Raw genomic sequence first — 15559 nt, 5'->3', positions numbered from 1 at the left:
CCCATCCAACCCCCCTGATCCCTGTCCCCTGACTGCCCCGACCCCTATCCACACCCCCTGACAGCCTCCCCCTGGGACTCCCACCCCCTATCCAACCGCCCTCTGCTCCTCGTCCCCTGGCCACCCCCTCCTGGGACCCCCCGCCCCTAACTGTCCCCTGGGATCCCAGCCCCCTGCTTCCTGTCCCCTGACTGCCCTCCTGACCCCTATCCACATCTCTGCCCCCTGACAGGCCCCCCGGGACTCTCACTCCCAACCCTTCCTGTTCCCCATCCCCTGACCGCCCCCCTAGAACCTCCGCCCCATCCAACCTCCCCCTTTTCCTTGACTGTCCCCCAGGACCCTCCACTCCCTTACCCAACCCTCCCGCTCCCCGCCCCCTTACCAGCAGCAGGAGCTCACAGCCGCAACAGCCAGCCAGAGCCAGTTGCGCTCCCCACACTGCCCAGCAGGAGCAGCAGGCCAGAGCGTGGCCCGGCTGCAGGGGAGGGGGTATAGTGGGAGAGGGATCAGGGACTAGGTTCCCCAGCCGGGAGCTCAGGGGCCAGGAAGAACGGTCCTGCGCGCTGGATGTGGCCCGCAGGCCATAGTTTGCCCACATCTGCTGTAGAAGGAAGCCAGGAAGGACAGGATCCAGGCCGAAGGGTACAATGAACCAGAGAGAGAGAGAAAATATCTTCAGGAATAATACTGGGTTTTTTTCTTCTTGTAAAAAAGTTTCATGTTCAGTGTTAGAATCAAACGACTGATTATTTACTGTTGTCACCTGACTGCTGATATAAACCTTCTCTTAAGAGAGAATAGCCACTGGAGCCACATAGAATAGTTGTGAATCCACTGGATCCGGTTCTCCCATTAAACTCAATTGAACACTGAGGTGTATGGGGTGCCCAGGGAGCTGTGCTGCAGCGATTCTGTAGACCCTCTACATGGGCCGTGCAAATCCTGCACATAAGAACATAAAACAACCATACTGGGTCAGACCAAATGTCCATTGTGATGGGTTGGATCACAGAAACCCCCTTGGGAGCTGCCACCTGATGTGCAAAGACTACCCCTGCTCCTGTTTTCCCTGCCAGCTCAGGACTTCAGCACCCCGTCTTGCTGAGCCAGACACTCCCGTCTGCTCCAACACAGATCCAGAGTCTGAATCACTTACCCCAAAGGAGCAAGTTTACCTGAAACCAGCTCACAGAAGTGTGCTTGTCTTTAGCACTCAGTTGCCCAACTCCCAATGGGGTCTAAACCCAGATAAATCCGTTTTACCCTGCATAAAGCTTATGCAGAGTAAACTCATAAATTGTTCGCCCTCTATAACACTGATAGAGAGATATGCACAGTTGTTTGCTCCCCCAGGTATTAATACATACTCTGAGTAAATTACTAAATAAAAAGTGATTTTATTAAATACAGACAGTAGGATTTAAGTGGTTCCAAGTAGTAACAGACAGAACAAAGTAAGTCACCAAGCAAAATAAAATAAAATGCGCAAATCTATGCCTAATCAAACTGAATACAGATAATCTCACCCTCAGAGATGCTTCAGTAAGTTTTTTCTCAGACTGGACACCTTCCAGGCCTGGGCACAATTCTTTCCCCTGGTACAGCTCTTGTTGCAGCTCAGGTGATAGCTAGGGGATTCTTCATGATGTCTCCTCTCCCACCTCTGTTCTCTTCCACCCCTTTATATATCTTTTGCATAAGGCGGGAACCCTTTGTCCCTCTGGGTTACCCCCCCTCCCCCCCCTTTGGAAAAGCACCAGGTTAAAGATGGATTCCAGTTCAGGTGACATGATCACATGTCACTGCAAGACTTCATTGCCCACTTGCCAGCACACACATATACAGGAAGTCTAACAGGTAAACACAGTCATCTGCAGACAATGGTCCTTGTTAATGGGAGTCATCAAGATTCCAAACCATCATTAATGGCCCACACTTTACATAATTACAATAGGTCCTCAGAGTTATATTTCATATTTCTAATTTTAGATACAAGAGTGGTACATTTATACAAATGGGATGATCACACTCAGTAGATTATAAGCTTTGTAATGATACCTTACAAGAGACCTTTTGCATGAAGCATATTCCAGTTACATTATATTCACTTATCATATTTTTATAAAACTATTCCAGTTACATTATATTCACTTATTATATTTTTATAAAACCATATAGACTGCACAACGTCACATCCATCTAGCCCAATATCCTGTCTTCTGACAGCGGCCAATGCCAGGTGCCCAAGAGGGAATGAACAGAACAGGTAATCATCAAGTGATCCATCCTCTGTTGCCCATTCCCAGTGTCTGGCAAACAGAGGCTAGGGACACCATCCCTGCCCATCCTGGCTAATAGCCATTCATGGACCTATCCTCCATGAACTTATCTAGTTATTTTTTGAACCCTGTTATAGTCTTGGCTGTCATAACATCCTCTGGCAAGGAGTTCCACAGGTTGACTGCATTGTGTGAAAAAATACTGACTTTTGTTTGTTTTAAACCTGCTGCCTATTAATTTCATTTGGTGACACCTAGTTCTTGTGTTATGAGCAGGAGTAAATAACACCTCCTTATTTACTTTCGCCACACCAGTCATGATTTTATAGAACTCTATCAGATCCCCCCTTAGTCGTCTTTTTTCCAAGCTGAAAGTCCCATTCTTATTAATCTCTCCTCATATGGCAATTGCTCCATACCCCTAATAAATTTTATTGCCCTTTTATAAACCTTTTCCAATTCCAATATATCTTTTTTGAGATGGGGCAACCACATCTGCACACAGTATTCAGAATGTGGGCGTACCATCGATTTATATACAGGCAATATGATATTTTCTATCTTATTATCTATCCCTTTCTTAATAATTCCCAACATTCTGTTTGCTTTTTTGACTGCCACTGCACATTGAGTGGATGTTTTCAGAGAACTGTAACTCCAAGATCTCTTTCTTGAATGTTAACAGCTAATTTGGACCCCATCATTTATACGTATAGTTGGGATTATGTTTTCCAATGTTCATTACTTTGCATTTATCAACACTGAATTTCATCTGCCATTTTGTTGCCTAGTCACCCAGTTTTGAGAAATCCTTTTGTAGCTCTTCACAATCTGCCTGGAACTTAACTATCTTGAATAGTTTTGTATCATCTGCAAATTTTGCCACCTCACTGTTTACCCTTTTTTCCAGATCATTTATGAATATGTTGAATAGGACTGGGCCCAGTACAGACCCATGTGGGACACCACTATTTACCTCTCTCCATTCTGAAAACTAACCATTTATTGCTACCTTTTGTTTCCTATCTTTTAACCAGTTACCATGAGAGGATCTTCCCTCTTATCCCATGACTGCTTACTTTGCTTAATTGCCTTTGATGAGGGTCCTTGTCAAAGGCTTTCTGAAAATCTAAATACACTATATCCACTAGTTCCCCCTTGTCCACGTGCTTGTTGACCCGCTCAAAGAATTCTAGTAGATTGGTGAGGCATTATTTCCCTTTACAAAAACCATGTTGACTATTCCACAACAAATTATGTTCATCTATATGTTGGACAATTTTGTTCTTGACTATAGTTGCAACCAGTTTGTCCGGTACTGAAGTCAGGCTTACTGGCCTGTAATTGCTGGAGTCACCTCTGGAGCCCTTTTCAAAAATTGGAGTCACGTTAGCTATCCTCCAGTCATTTGGTACAGAAGCTGATTTAAATGATAGGTTACAGACTACAGTTAGTAGTCCTGCAATTTTACATTTGAGTTCCTTCAGAACTCTTGGGTGAATACCATCTAGTCCTGGTGACTTATTGCTGTTTAGTTTATCAATTTGTTCCAAAACCTTCTCTAATGATACCTCAATCTGGGACAATTCCTCAGGGCATGTCTACACTTACCTCTGGAGCGACTGATCCAGCGCGGGTCGATTTATCGTGTCTAGTGAAGATGCGATAAATCAACGGCTGAGCACTCTCCCATCAACTCCGGTACTCCACTGGAGCGAGAAGCATAGGCGGAGTCGACAGGGGAGCATCAGCAGTCAACCTACCGCAGTGAAGAAACCGCGGTAAGTAGTTCTAAGTACATTGCATAACTTAGATCGATCCCGCCCCCCCAGTGTAGACCAGGCCTCAAATTTGTCACCTAAAAAGAATGGCTCAGGTTTGGGAATCTCCCTCACATCCTCAACTGTGAAGACCGATGCAAAGAATTCATTTAGTTTCTCTGCAATGGCCTTATCGTCCTTAAGTGCTCCTTTAGCATCTCCATCGTCCAGGGGCCCCATTGGTTGTTTAGCAGGCTTCCTGCTTCTGATGTACTTAAAAAAAATGTTACTATTACTTTTTGAGTCTTTGGCTAGCTGTTCTTCAAATTCTTTTTTGGCCTTCCTAATTATATTTTTATTCTTCATTTGCCAGAGTTTATGCTCCTTTCTATTTTCCTCACTAGGATTTAACTTCCACCAACCTTCCTCACCCCTGCTACACAGAAGAAGAAATAGTGCATCTTTTCATAGGTAGCTTATCCCAACATATTAATATCACATAACCAAAAAAATATCCAATTAAACTGACAGGAATTAATTGACATCATAATAATGAACATCTCTATCTTGTTTTTCCCCTGGGAGACATATAGAGAGATATAGATAGATATAGATATAAGATATAGATGTATAAAGTAAAGGAAGATGCCACCTGGAGATAATGCTGCAGGTTAGGTTTAATTAGATACAATTATATACTGAACATATTAAAACAAAATTAACAGACTTCCTTCACACACACACACACACACACACACACACACACACACACACACAATTCTTTATTCAACCCTGCCATTATCCTCGATAAATAACTTTACTTTTCCTTCTTGCTTCACACACCTATGTCTACAAAGACCAGTGACGTTTTCCCACATTTTATTTCCTCTTCAAATCCTCCCTTCCCTTGCCCCAGGATCTTTCACAGGCACACTTGCAGAGGGCAGATGTTGATGTCTGAGAGGTACATGGCCCCTGCAACTTCTCTATCCCTCCGGTGTCCCCCAGTGTGGTTAGCAGGCAACAGTAATGACAAGTGCACACTTCTGCACCTACTCCACTATCTTCCTTTCCTTTGCCTCGGAGCTTGTGGAGCAGGCAGACTTGTCCCTCACCTCACCTGGCTTCCCCACTCCAATTTTCTCCTGGATCCACTGAAACCTGGCTCTGCCCCTCTACTCCAATGAAATCACTATCACTAAGATCATTCTCTTTGGCAAGCATAACAGCCTCTTCTCCCTTCTCATCTTCCTTAACATACCCATTGTTTTTAACAGAGTCGTTCACGCCCTCTTGTTCCTGAGCTTTCAGAACACTGTAGTCATCTGGTCCCCCACCCAACTCTATCTTTTCTCTTTCAACTGCTCCTCCTCAACACCAGCATCGCTCAGGGCTCTGTCCTTGCCTCTCTCTAGACTTATCCCTTAACTTACACTACTGACCTCATCTGCTCCCTTGGCTTCAGTTCCCATCTGTGCTCTGGTGACTCCCAAATCTCGATCTCCACTACAATCCCTCTCCTTCTCTAATGGCGCCTCACCATCTACCGTTCCAGGATCCTCCTGCCAGGTGATGATCGAAGTGGCCAAGACTAAATTTGTCACCTCTCCCCTCTAAACCGTCCCTTCTTCCCCCGCTCCGTCTAAGCCACCAGCCCTGCTAGTCTCCTCTTCCACCCCACACAGTCAGGCAGCCTGTCGCCGAGTCCTGTGGGTTTTTCCAGTTCAACGCCTCTCAAATCTGTCCCTCCCTCTGTCCACACTGACAAGCCTTGCCCGTGGTGTCCTCACATTGTAAGTTCCACCCCCGCCCCCCAAGGGCCCGATATCGGACACCCCCCACACACACACCTCCCACTGGCCTGGCATCGCTCCAGCCACACACCCTCCTCCTGGCTCATTCTCTCCCGTCATCCGCACAACGTGGGTGCCACCCCCCCTTATCACTAGTCCTACCCCTGCTCACCCACCCACCCTTCCCCTGGTGCCCCTTTCCAGCTGCTCTCCTCCTCATGGCCTAGGTTCCTCCATTCCTGCGCCCTCCCTCCTTTGGGTCCCCGGCCCCCCGTGTGTGTCCCTCCCCATCCCCAAACATCTCTCCTCCGGGTTCCTCCATTCAGCTCCCAACCCGCCTCCGAGCCTGCCCCAGCCGCGCTGGCTGGGCAGGGGAAAAGCCGCCACTTCAGCGAGACGTGACTTTCCCAGCGCGACGCCCATTGCGCCTGCACATGCCCGGAAGGAGAAGGTACATTCTGGCCAGAGCAGGATCGGTTCCCGAGCCCCAGCCTCCTGTAGTCGCCTCGCCCCTTTCCCTGCGTCGGCGGGCTCTGCAGGGCAGGCGGCTGCTGCCTGAGCTGAAGTCACCGGACAAAGCTACAAGGAGCCAGCGGGCTTTCAAGCCGCTGAAAGGAGTAATATAATCCCGAGGGAAAAACCATCTCCCCGAGAGATGCACCCCCCTGCCCCGCACACTGGGGGGAGGCAGGGCTCGGGCGAGCGGAGGCTGCAGCCCAGGCAGGTACTCTACACCCGTGTACACACCAGCCCCCCAGCACACACGCTGCCGTCTCGTGGCCTTCGAAACTCACGCGTAACAAGTTCGATGAAACTTTTTCAAAGTTCGTCCTTTGGGCTTTGTTTTCACGTTTAACAAGAACCAGGGCATGCTAAAGTGTCTGTCACCGGGGGGTCTAAGTGTCCTTGCCTTAAATATATGTGGGCAGGTTTGTTTTAATTCCGCACTGTTTAAAAATAATAATAATTGTGGCGCTTCTTGGGGCAATTGGCTGTAAAAGTTATTTTGTTACCCCTGGGATCGCACGCAGGCTGGTGCAAGAGGCCTAGGCGCTGCAAAGACGTCCTGGTTAAAAACAATTTCAGATTCTAGAGACTGAAAAATAGATCTATGCAGGTAGTAATTAAAAGTGACAAGCAGCCCAGAGAACAACGGTCAGACAAGACTGTGCCGACAAGACTGTGCCTGGGCCCCCTGACTCCCGTTGGGAGGAACCAAAATCCCACAAAAGCCACTTTTCAAACACCCCCCTGCCTCACAACGTCCCGAGCCAGGAGTTGGAGTGGGGTCTCTCCCCAGACACTCCCCCGGAGAGATTTCAGAGCTCCCCCTCCTGCTCTCTGCCACACGCACCAGTGCAAGGAGAAGGGGGAAGAAGATGGCCGTTTGTGATCCAATATAAAAGCTCTTTGTTGCATTCACACAAAAGCCAAGAGCCACTTTTCGGCCCGGGCCTGAGGCCAGTGGAAGGAGCTGCTCTGCTCCAGGGCGAAAAGAAAGAGCCCCCCACACGGAAGAAAGCTCAGCGAAAAGGGAACACGAATAAAAAAGAGCGAGAGGAGAAACGTTAAGCTGCAGCTTTGTGCTCAGCAGCCCTGGGATTTATTCGACCTCCTCAGTCTAGTGCCTTTTATCGAGGCAGAATCGTAATCCCAGCAGGTCCAGAGCCACCACCAACAAAACACAACAAACCAGTTGGTCTGATCAGCCCAAAGCGGCAGGAGCAGCAGGATGTCTGTGATCACTTACTTGTCCGTCTCTTGTGACATGTTTGATCCAATGAACTCTCTCCCCTTTTCCTGCTGCCTCAGTCTCTCTGGTGAAACTGGACTTTCAAGTCTGTGCAGGTGAAGGTGTGTGTGAGCGCCCGGGACGGGAGAACCAGAGCTACTAGTAATTCTGCTTTCCTCCCTCTCCCCCCCCTCCGCCAGCCCCAGAGGTAGGACAGGTAGAGCCCCCTCCCCCCTCACATGTGGGCAGAGGCTGGGTGCTGGGCTCTCTCCCGTGGTGCTGGGGCAGTGGGAGGCACAGAGCGGAAAGCAGCAGACCTAGGCGCCCACAGGTAACTTTCTCGAGAGGAGCTGGATTCTTTCACTCAAGGATACAAGGCAGAGGGACGAACTGCGAGCTGATTGGATGGAGGTGGCTCTCAGGTGAGCTGCCATTGGAAGAGGCGCGCTCAGGTAAGGCCCCTGCTTAACTGCAGGCAACTCGCTGCGGAGCAAGGCAGCACGGAGCTAGCTGGGGAAAGCTGAAAACAGAGCTGCCCGGGGCTGGCTGCAGGCAGCTGAGCTGAGCTGAGCTGGGGGGAGACCTGATGGTCCAGGAGCCCGCAGGCCCGAGCGAGGCCCCATCAGCGCTCTCTGCCCTCCACGCAACTTTTTCCTTAGGGCTGTTTAACAATCGGCCCCACCCCCACCCGCAGACAGCTGAAATGGCAGCCGAGTAGGGGGAAAGGCCAACGCTATTGAATTCAGGGATATCAAGAGTCCTGGATGGCCAATGGGGTATGGCTGAGAACAACAAACAAGAACATTTATTGTCTCGTAAAGAGGGATGGTTGGCAGAAATATGTAACTAGTCTACAGCTACCTTAGAGACAAATGTATCTATTACATAATTGCATTGTACCAGTTTTACCCATACAAGATTTACAGTCCTGATCAGAACTATAAAAGGGCACTTGTGAGAGTTCTGCTCAGTTAAACAGCATCGTCCAGCTTTGGTTTTGGCATTAAGTACATGGTAGGGAAAATTAATGTATATGCCTTAGGATTTTACCCAACCAAAACCTGTCAACTAGTAACCTGCACCCCCTACCCACCCATTCTTGCAATTCCTTAGCCCTGTCAGTATCACACTAACATCTATTGGCCGTTTCGGTGTTTCATTTTGTTGTTGTCATTTGAAGTTCTCCAGAGAAGCATCAACATTTGCCCTGTAACTCCACAGAAATAGGAATTAGACAGACACTCAGTTCTTCAGGCTTAAAATAGATACTTCATGAGGCTGTAATGAACTGAATTTTAAATTGGTGGATTTGTCAGTGAAGAAAACATTTCATAGGGAAGACAGATACATGATGCCGGAAAATGACACCAACCATCAGAATTTAAGAGCAACTGGTAGCAAATGGTGTGGAACATCTGGCAAGATATAGTCTGTAAGCACAGAAGTCCTAGGAAAAGTAAGAGCTAGAAAAGCTTAGAGACAAAAGCTTGCTGTGCTTTATAAATAATATTTTATATCCTAAATAGTGTATAAAGCCATTATATGATATACTTTTTCACAAGGATAATATTTACTTAGTTGTCCTGTTTCACAGCAGGATTAATGAATTAATCAAGTAAAAGGTAGTTGCCTCAATGAACAGCTATTCATAAGGCACCTAAGAGGTTGCTATTTCAATTTCAGCTCTGCTCACATGCCTTTTTAGTTCATAAAGGTGTTCACTGGTAGGAACATTCACTGAAACAGTAAATTTTTTAGTAAATATTATAATGTTCAAATATATAAAATTTTGAACTTGTGGAGTTTTATTCTCCTGTCACCCCAGTTTAAATAAGGCTTAACTCTCTTTAATTAAATGGGATTTCAATCATGTAAAAATCAGCATGAGATCAGAATCAGGCGCATAAATATTTGCATAAACCTGAGTCTATATTCAAAGTTACTAGCCAATTAAGCTCAAATCAATATAAACCAGATTTAAATTGATTTAAGAGTGTCCGCTAAAAGTTTGCATTGGTTTAGCTAAATTGATTTTAAAATTATTTTAGCTACACCAGTAGAGCTTTGAATATAGACTGGGCCTAATTATTAGGGGACAAAAACAATACCTTGCAACCTGCATGTCCAGTCAAAACTAAGTAACAGCTTGAATTTTGAATAACAAATGCTGGCAATAAACTGCTCACACAATCTATAGACCAAGAATTATTCATAAAAATGATTCCATGAGTAGTTGTGTGTAACAAATCTGAGAAAGTCAAAATTTGAACAGAAAAAAGCCAATTCATTCAATAAATTACTCACTAGAAATTATTTGCTCGTTTCTAATAAGGAATTATGGTGCCACCTTAAAACCACTTGAGGGCCTAAGGGTACAATCCTTCAGTAGCTTTTTTTGGAAAAATAAATGGTGAAATGCTGGCTCTATTGAAGTCAGTGTGAACACTCCCATTCAGTTCAATAGGGTAAGGATTTCATCCCAAATCCTTATGTTTTAGTTATCTTGAAAGAAACTATTGGGCCAAAAAGGACTGTTTGTATGAGTAAGGCAAATAGATGGTTCCCATATCGGGTCTAATCCTTTCTTTCCCTTTATTTTTAACAGTACGATAACATTTAGGATGTGATTTTTCATTTTCCTAATGAAGTCTATAAAATCAGAGTAAGGCCACTGATGAGTACTTTTGAAAATCCCACCTGTAATGAGGTAGGAGTGTTGACATGGAAGGTTGGGTGACTTTATAAGAAAAACATTCTCATCACATCCACAATTCTGGATCAAACCCAATTTGTAATCTGAACTGAAGTTTGTTGTCCTAGTACACAGATCACAACACAAAACTGTTTTTGGCAGTCTGATCTCAGGAGATTCCCTTAGAACAGGGGCGGCTAACCTGAGCCTGAGAAGGAGCCAGAATTTACCAATGTACATTGCCAAAGAGCCACACTAATATGTCAGCAGCCCCCCATCAGCTCTCCTCACTTCAACCTCCAGTAACTCCTGCCCGCCGGCAGCCTCACCAATCAGTGCCTGCCGCCCGGTGCGCAGCAGGCTCTAGTGGGGAGGAGGGGAGAGTGAGGGCATGGCAGGCTCGGGGGATGCAGTGGAGTGGGTGCAGGGCCTGGGGCAGAGCAGGGGGTTGAGCACTGAGAAGTCCCCGGCACATTGGAAAGTTAGCATCTATAGCTCCAGCCGGGGAGTCAGTGCCTGTGCAAGGAGCCGCATATTATGGTAACTTATGAAGAGCTCATGTATCTCCGGAGCCACAGGTTGGCCACCCCTGCCTTAGAACGAACTAACCTGGAGACTGAATAAGCTTTCAACCGCAAAGAAAGTGGTCCAAGGTCAAAACTAGGGACAAGAGTAGAAAATTATAGGGTAGTATCCCTTTCTGTTTTGTGGATACTGGAGTTGTCTAGTGATATCCTTATTCCCCAGCCTGGAGGTGTGGGAGAAGGAAAATAGATCCTGGAAATCATCCTACTATATTTAGTGGGGATTTCTTTGGTTGGATGGAGTTTTTCTGCTACATCTAGCAGACTGAAATACATCTTAAAAGTGTAGGAGTCAAGCTCTAGTTGAGCAAGTCGAACAAGTCCTGTCTGGTCCAACCTGCTGCTCATTCGTCGTGATCTACAAAATCTCCATATTTGTTTGTGTGTCATTGAGTCAGTTGCAAAATCAGCTAACAATATTTTCTGACCAGAGCAATCATCCTCTCTTGTAGTCTAAACAGTGAGTGAGCTAAAACGCAATGGTCATGTGGCATATATTTTAAAATCTATGGCTTATCTTTGGAGCTTACAAGAACAATTAAAACAACAGTTTTATTTACTGTTCCAGTCAACCACTGTTTTTCATACTTTGCTTTGGCTTGCTTGTTTGCATAGCAGCCACTAGTTTTACTATGGCATTACTCCTATAAAGAACCAGCGTAGAATTCAACTAAGAACTTACCTCATGTTTGCATTATTTTCTCCGTTACAGCTAATTAGCATTGTTTGGACTTGCCAGTACTGGGCAGAGAAAATAGGAAATGCAAATAAGGTTTAACTAGGGTTTAATTGGGGTAAGTACCTAAAATGGTTTTCTGAAAACTACTAAAAGAAGTCTGTGAGATAAAGGTTGTTAAAAGTTTATATTTATATAAAAACAATGCTATAAAGAAGTTCAGTGAGACAGCAGATGTTTGACAACCCCTTCTCTTAGTTTGAAAGGATTACCCTCTATTTTCACTTTTCTACTGCTATGTCATTGTCAGTTGTTGATCCAGACTGCATGCACTCACAATAAGTAGTTGCCTACCTACTAATTTTGTAGCATATAGCCCTTAATGTTAAGCCCTTCTATAGGCTCTCCTTGGTAGTCATCTTCTGTATCAAACTTATCCCTGCTGAAACCTTATTTGATTGTTTTGTTCAATTTCTTTATTTTATTCTAAATATATGTAGGACTTGATCTCCAACAGACTTCAGTGGAGCTCTGCCAGTTTATACAAGCTGAAGATCTGGGCCACAGTTTGCCCCCTGAGAGTTCCAGCAAGCTCAGGTGATTTTCTTTTAACAAGACACATAGCACTTTCTTTTCCCCCTTTCCTCCCCAACACATCATTTACTTCTTTTTTTTTTTTTTTTTTTTTTTTTTTTTAAATGTTGGAAGTCAATTCCCAAGAATTTAGTCTCTAGTTTCCAGGAATTTATAGTAAATATGGCAGTTGGGAGTGCAATCTGAAGAATAAATGGGCAAGAGTGGGACATGAATGAGAAAACGCTATCAAGGCATCAGTTTTAGGGCTTGATCCAGCTTCCATATATATCCGTGGGAATCTTTCTAAATCATCATGGGGAGAATCTTCAAATTCATGGAGTAACTTCATCTGAGATCTTAGTTTTTTCTGTCTTGGGGAGACACATAAAATGCTATTATTTGGTCTAGTGTGTGACAAGCCTTTGTTGAACCTCAGAAGGCAGTGACACTAAAATTTGGACCTCAGTTTTTTGTTAATGGCAGGAAAAATTCATATTTTTTTTTAAATTTGCCATCATTAGTTTAATTTCAGTCTCCTTTTCCAAATTAAAATTATTGTTTTATACCAAAGAAGTCCTTCAGTTGTACAAATGAAAACAGTGTTTTTTCCTGGTTCTACACTCAACATAATCCAGGTCACAGTGCACTCTAATGCCCCAATTCTGCAGTGAGCTCTGTGCAGGTGGATCCCTGGACTTTCACAGAGCTTGCACACCGCTCAGTACAGGATTGGGCCTCTGACTGAATTTTCAACCAGTTTGCAAGAATTGTAAAGCTGCTGTGAGTTTTAGAAAATACAGATGTAAAATAACCATTTGAAATGATAAATGACTCAAAAACTATTCAGTGTGTTTTCTCAGGATCTCTCTTTGCTCTGCTTTATTGTCCTAAAAGTAATAGATATACCTGCTCAAACTGTTTTATTCCGAATACTTCCCAGCACTCTGCAATCTTTCCATTCAGTAGATTAACAGGAAGGATGGATTCTAAACAAAGCCTGCTTACCTTCTCCACACTTCAGGAACCATAGTAAACTCAGTCCAAAGAGTCTCAGGAAAAAAAGCTTTTCATTCAGTACAGTTGAAATCAGCAAATAAAGCTTTAATTGCACTGGAATTGGCCCCAACTATCAACGTAAATCAATACTATGAAAATTATAGAAAATGATGCTTGAAAATTATCAATAATATTTTAATCAAGTAGATGGCGGGGAGCACTTCAGGGTTAATACAGAAAAAATATTAGGAAATGGTATTTTTATAAATAGAATAGCAACTTTCAAGGAATGTCAAGATAAGACCAACTGTGCATTTATCATCTTCAGAGGACTTTATAATGTTACTCGGTAAGTCCTCACAACAGCTGTGTGAAGTAGGTAACTGTTATTTTACTTACAGGGAGACCGAGGCAGGAGAGTTAAGTGACTTGTTGAATGTTAAAAGGAGTTAGAGGCAGAGGAGAACTCCGGAGGCCTTGGCTCCTAGTCCTATAGCAAGGTCAATAGCCCACCTCTGAGTTTCTATGTCAGTTTTGTTTTTATGTCAGTTTGACGTGCATAATATTATCAATTTCCATTGTATTTATTCAGACCAAGTTTCTAAGGAGAGAGCAGATATACAATTTTTCCTGGGTTAAAAGGGAAATAAATCTGCTCAACAAGCCAGACTGAGTACACTGGACCATCAGAGCCTGCTGAGATAATCTTCAGCCTTCCTCAGGGCTGCTTATCAGTTCCAGGTTATTGTCTGTTGTTTTGTTTTTTAATGCTCATTAGCTTTAAGAGCACTCAGTCCCACTGATTCAGAAAGACCCCAGCTCAGGATCCCCTGCAGCGACAGACTCAGTTGCCTGTCCCAACTGGCTCACAATCTAGGTGATAGTGTGTGTTTATAAGATGCATACACAGAGCGCACACAAGGAGATTTTATTTCTCATATTTAGACCCCCCCCACTGGAAATAATTTTAGTTATCTCTTGGCTTGCAGTGAAGAAACTACTAGATTCCCAAATGGTTCCCTAACAGCCACTTTGCTGCCTTCCTCCAGCGCCTATGTCCTGCAATGATCGCAGCATGTCCAGATTGAAGAATCAGATCCGTTGTGTTGAAAGCAGACTGCTACCAGGACAGGCAGCATGGCGTAGCTTTGTGCCTTATTTATCCTTTTGCAAGACCAGATGCTTATCTAGCTGAACCCCTATGTTCCTATACTGCATGAACTGGCACAAGTTTATTAACTGTTCTTAATAAAGTTTGTAAATAGTGGGTACCAGAGCCTTTGTTACCTGCTTCAAAGCTATGGAATATACTGTGTAATGACATTACATCTATTCCCTTGGTTCCAGTGTTTAAGAGAGAGATGAGGTATCTATGTTTTTTCAAGCCTTTCAGGCAGTTTGAGCTCTGCAAACTCTTCATACTGTATAATGCCTTGAGACACTTTGTAAACAAATGAGGGTTGTATTGGAGATTTTGCTTCCTTTATTCCAGTATGGAAAGTAAACATCGCAGGATAAACAGGTTTATTTACAATTCCTGTACTTTTTCTTTCTGCTTCATTCTTTTTCTTGGTTTGTTTTTCTCTTTTCCAGCTCCATGGAAGCATTTTCTTTTCACCAAGTGAGTTGAAAGTATATTTTACTGAAGAAGTTAGTTTCATGTGGCGTTTCAAGATATACAAACATTCTAAGGATTTGCCTGTCTTTGTTTGGCTAGAAAAACAAAGTAGGTGGAGATGGCTGTTTGTTTATCTAATGCATATGGTTGTGAGGTGTAAAGCAGTAAGATTTACATTTCAATTTCTTTGCCACTTCTTTCTCTTGCTCCCACACATCAGCAATAGCCTTGAAAGTGCACCGAATTAGTGTGTTTCTATTTTACCACAAACTAACTTGGCGTACTAACACTCCGTAGGGGGATGCAAACCTAGCCCTGCTGTCATTCTGGGGACAAATCACCTCCCTGTAAACTGAAAACATAGTTAAGTTGTTTTCAGTGTTGCAATGTTGTTGTAGCCGCGTTGATTCCGGATCTGAGATGGATCACAAGATGGATGAGGTAATACATTTTATTGGACCAACTTCTGTCGGTGGAAAGTACAAGATTTCAAGCTACATAGAGCTCTTCTTCAGGCCTGGGGAAGGAAGCAGATCTGAGCTAAAGTCAGTTTGGATGGGACAGTGAAAACAAGTGCTTTGTCAGTGCCGTTCCCGCCGTGTGAACTAGTGTACATGGATACATCATTTCTTTTAATGAACTCTGCTCATGAAGGATGCTAGGTTGACAGACTGAGGTCGTCTAACCACAACCCAGAAACATTTTCTATTATTATAGGGCCACTCAAGGGCCCACAGGCCCTGTACACACTCATAGTAACAGACTGTTGCTGCCATGAAAAGCTTATGGACCGAATAGACAAGATCATCCTCTTATAGTGCTTGATGCTGCAAGGTGCTGAGCACTCTTG

The 15559-nt window shown here is 44.3% G+C and overlaps 1 protein-coding gene and 1 long non-coding RNA gene across 3 annotated transcripts in view; one reads left to right on the top strand and one right to left on the bottom strand.

The window, feature by feature from the left end:
• Nucleotides 1-7734, bottom strand: part of GRHL2 (grainyhead like transcription factor 2) — a 117986-nt gene extending 110252 nt beyond the window's left edge. For both annotated transcript variants that reach the window (XM_034763399.1, XM_034763401.1), the window contains exon 1: nt 7586-7734. In XM_034763399.1, coding sequence (XP_034619290.1) covers nt 7586-7605 — 20 coding nt within the window. In that variant the 5' untranslated portion in view covers nt 7606-7734. The remainder of the gene's footprint in view (nt 1-7585) is intronic.
• Nucleotides 7735-11883: 4149 nt separating this feature from the next.
• Nucleotides 11884-14608, top strand: LOC117873720. The gene is made up of 3 exons (XR_004644791.1): nt 11884-12116; nt 13684-13832; nt 14081-14608. It is a non-coding gene; the product is annotated as an uncharacterized LOC117873720 (long non-coding RNA).
• Nucleotides 14609-15559: the final 951 nt, after the last annotated feature.

Source organism: Trachemys scripta, chromosome 2 (assembly GCF_013100865.1).
Source record: "Trachemys scripta elegans isolate TJP31775 chromosome 2, CAS_Tse_1.0, whole genome shotgun sequence".
In the NCBI taxonomy this organism is placed as follows: Eukaryota; Metazoa; Chordata; order Testudines; family Emydidae; genus Trachemys; species Trachemys scripta.
This window is presented reverse-complemented; position numbering and strand designations above follow the sequence as displayed.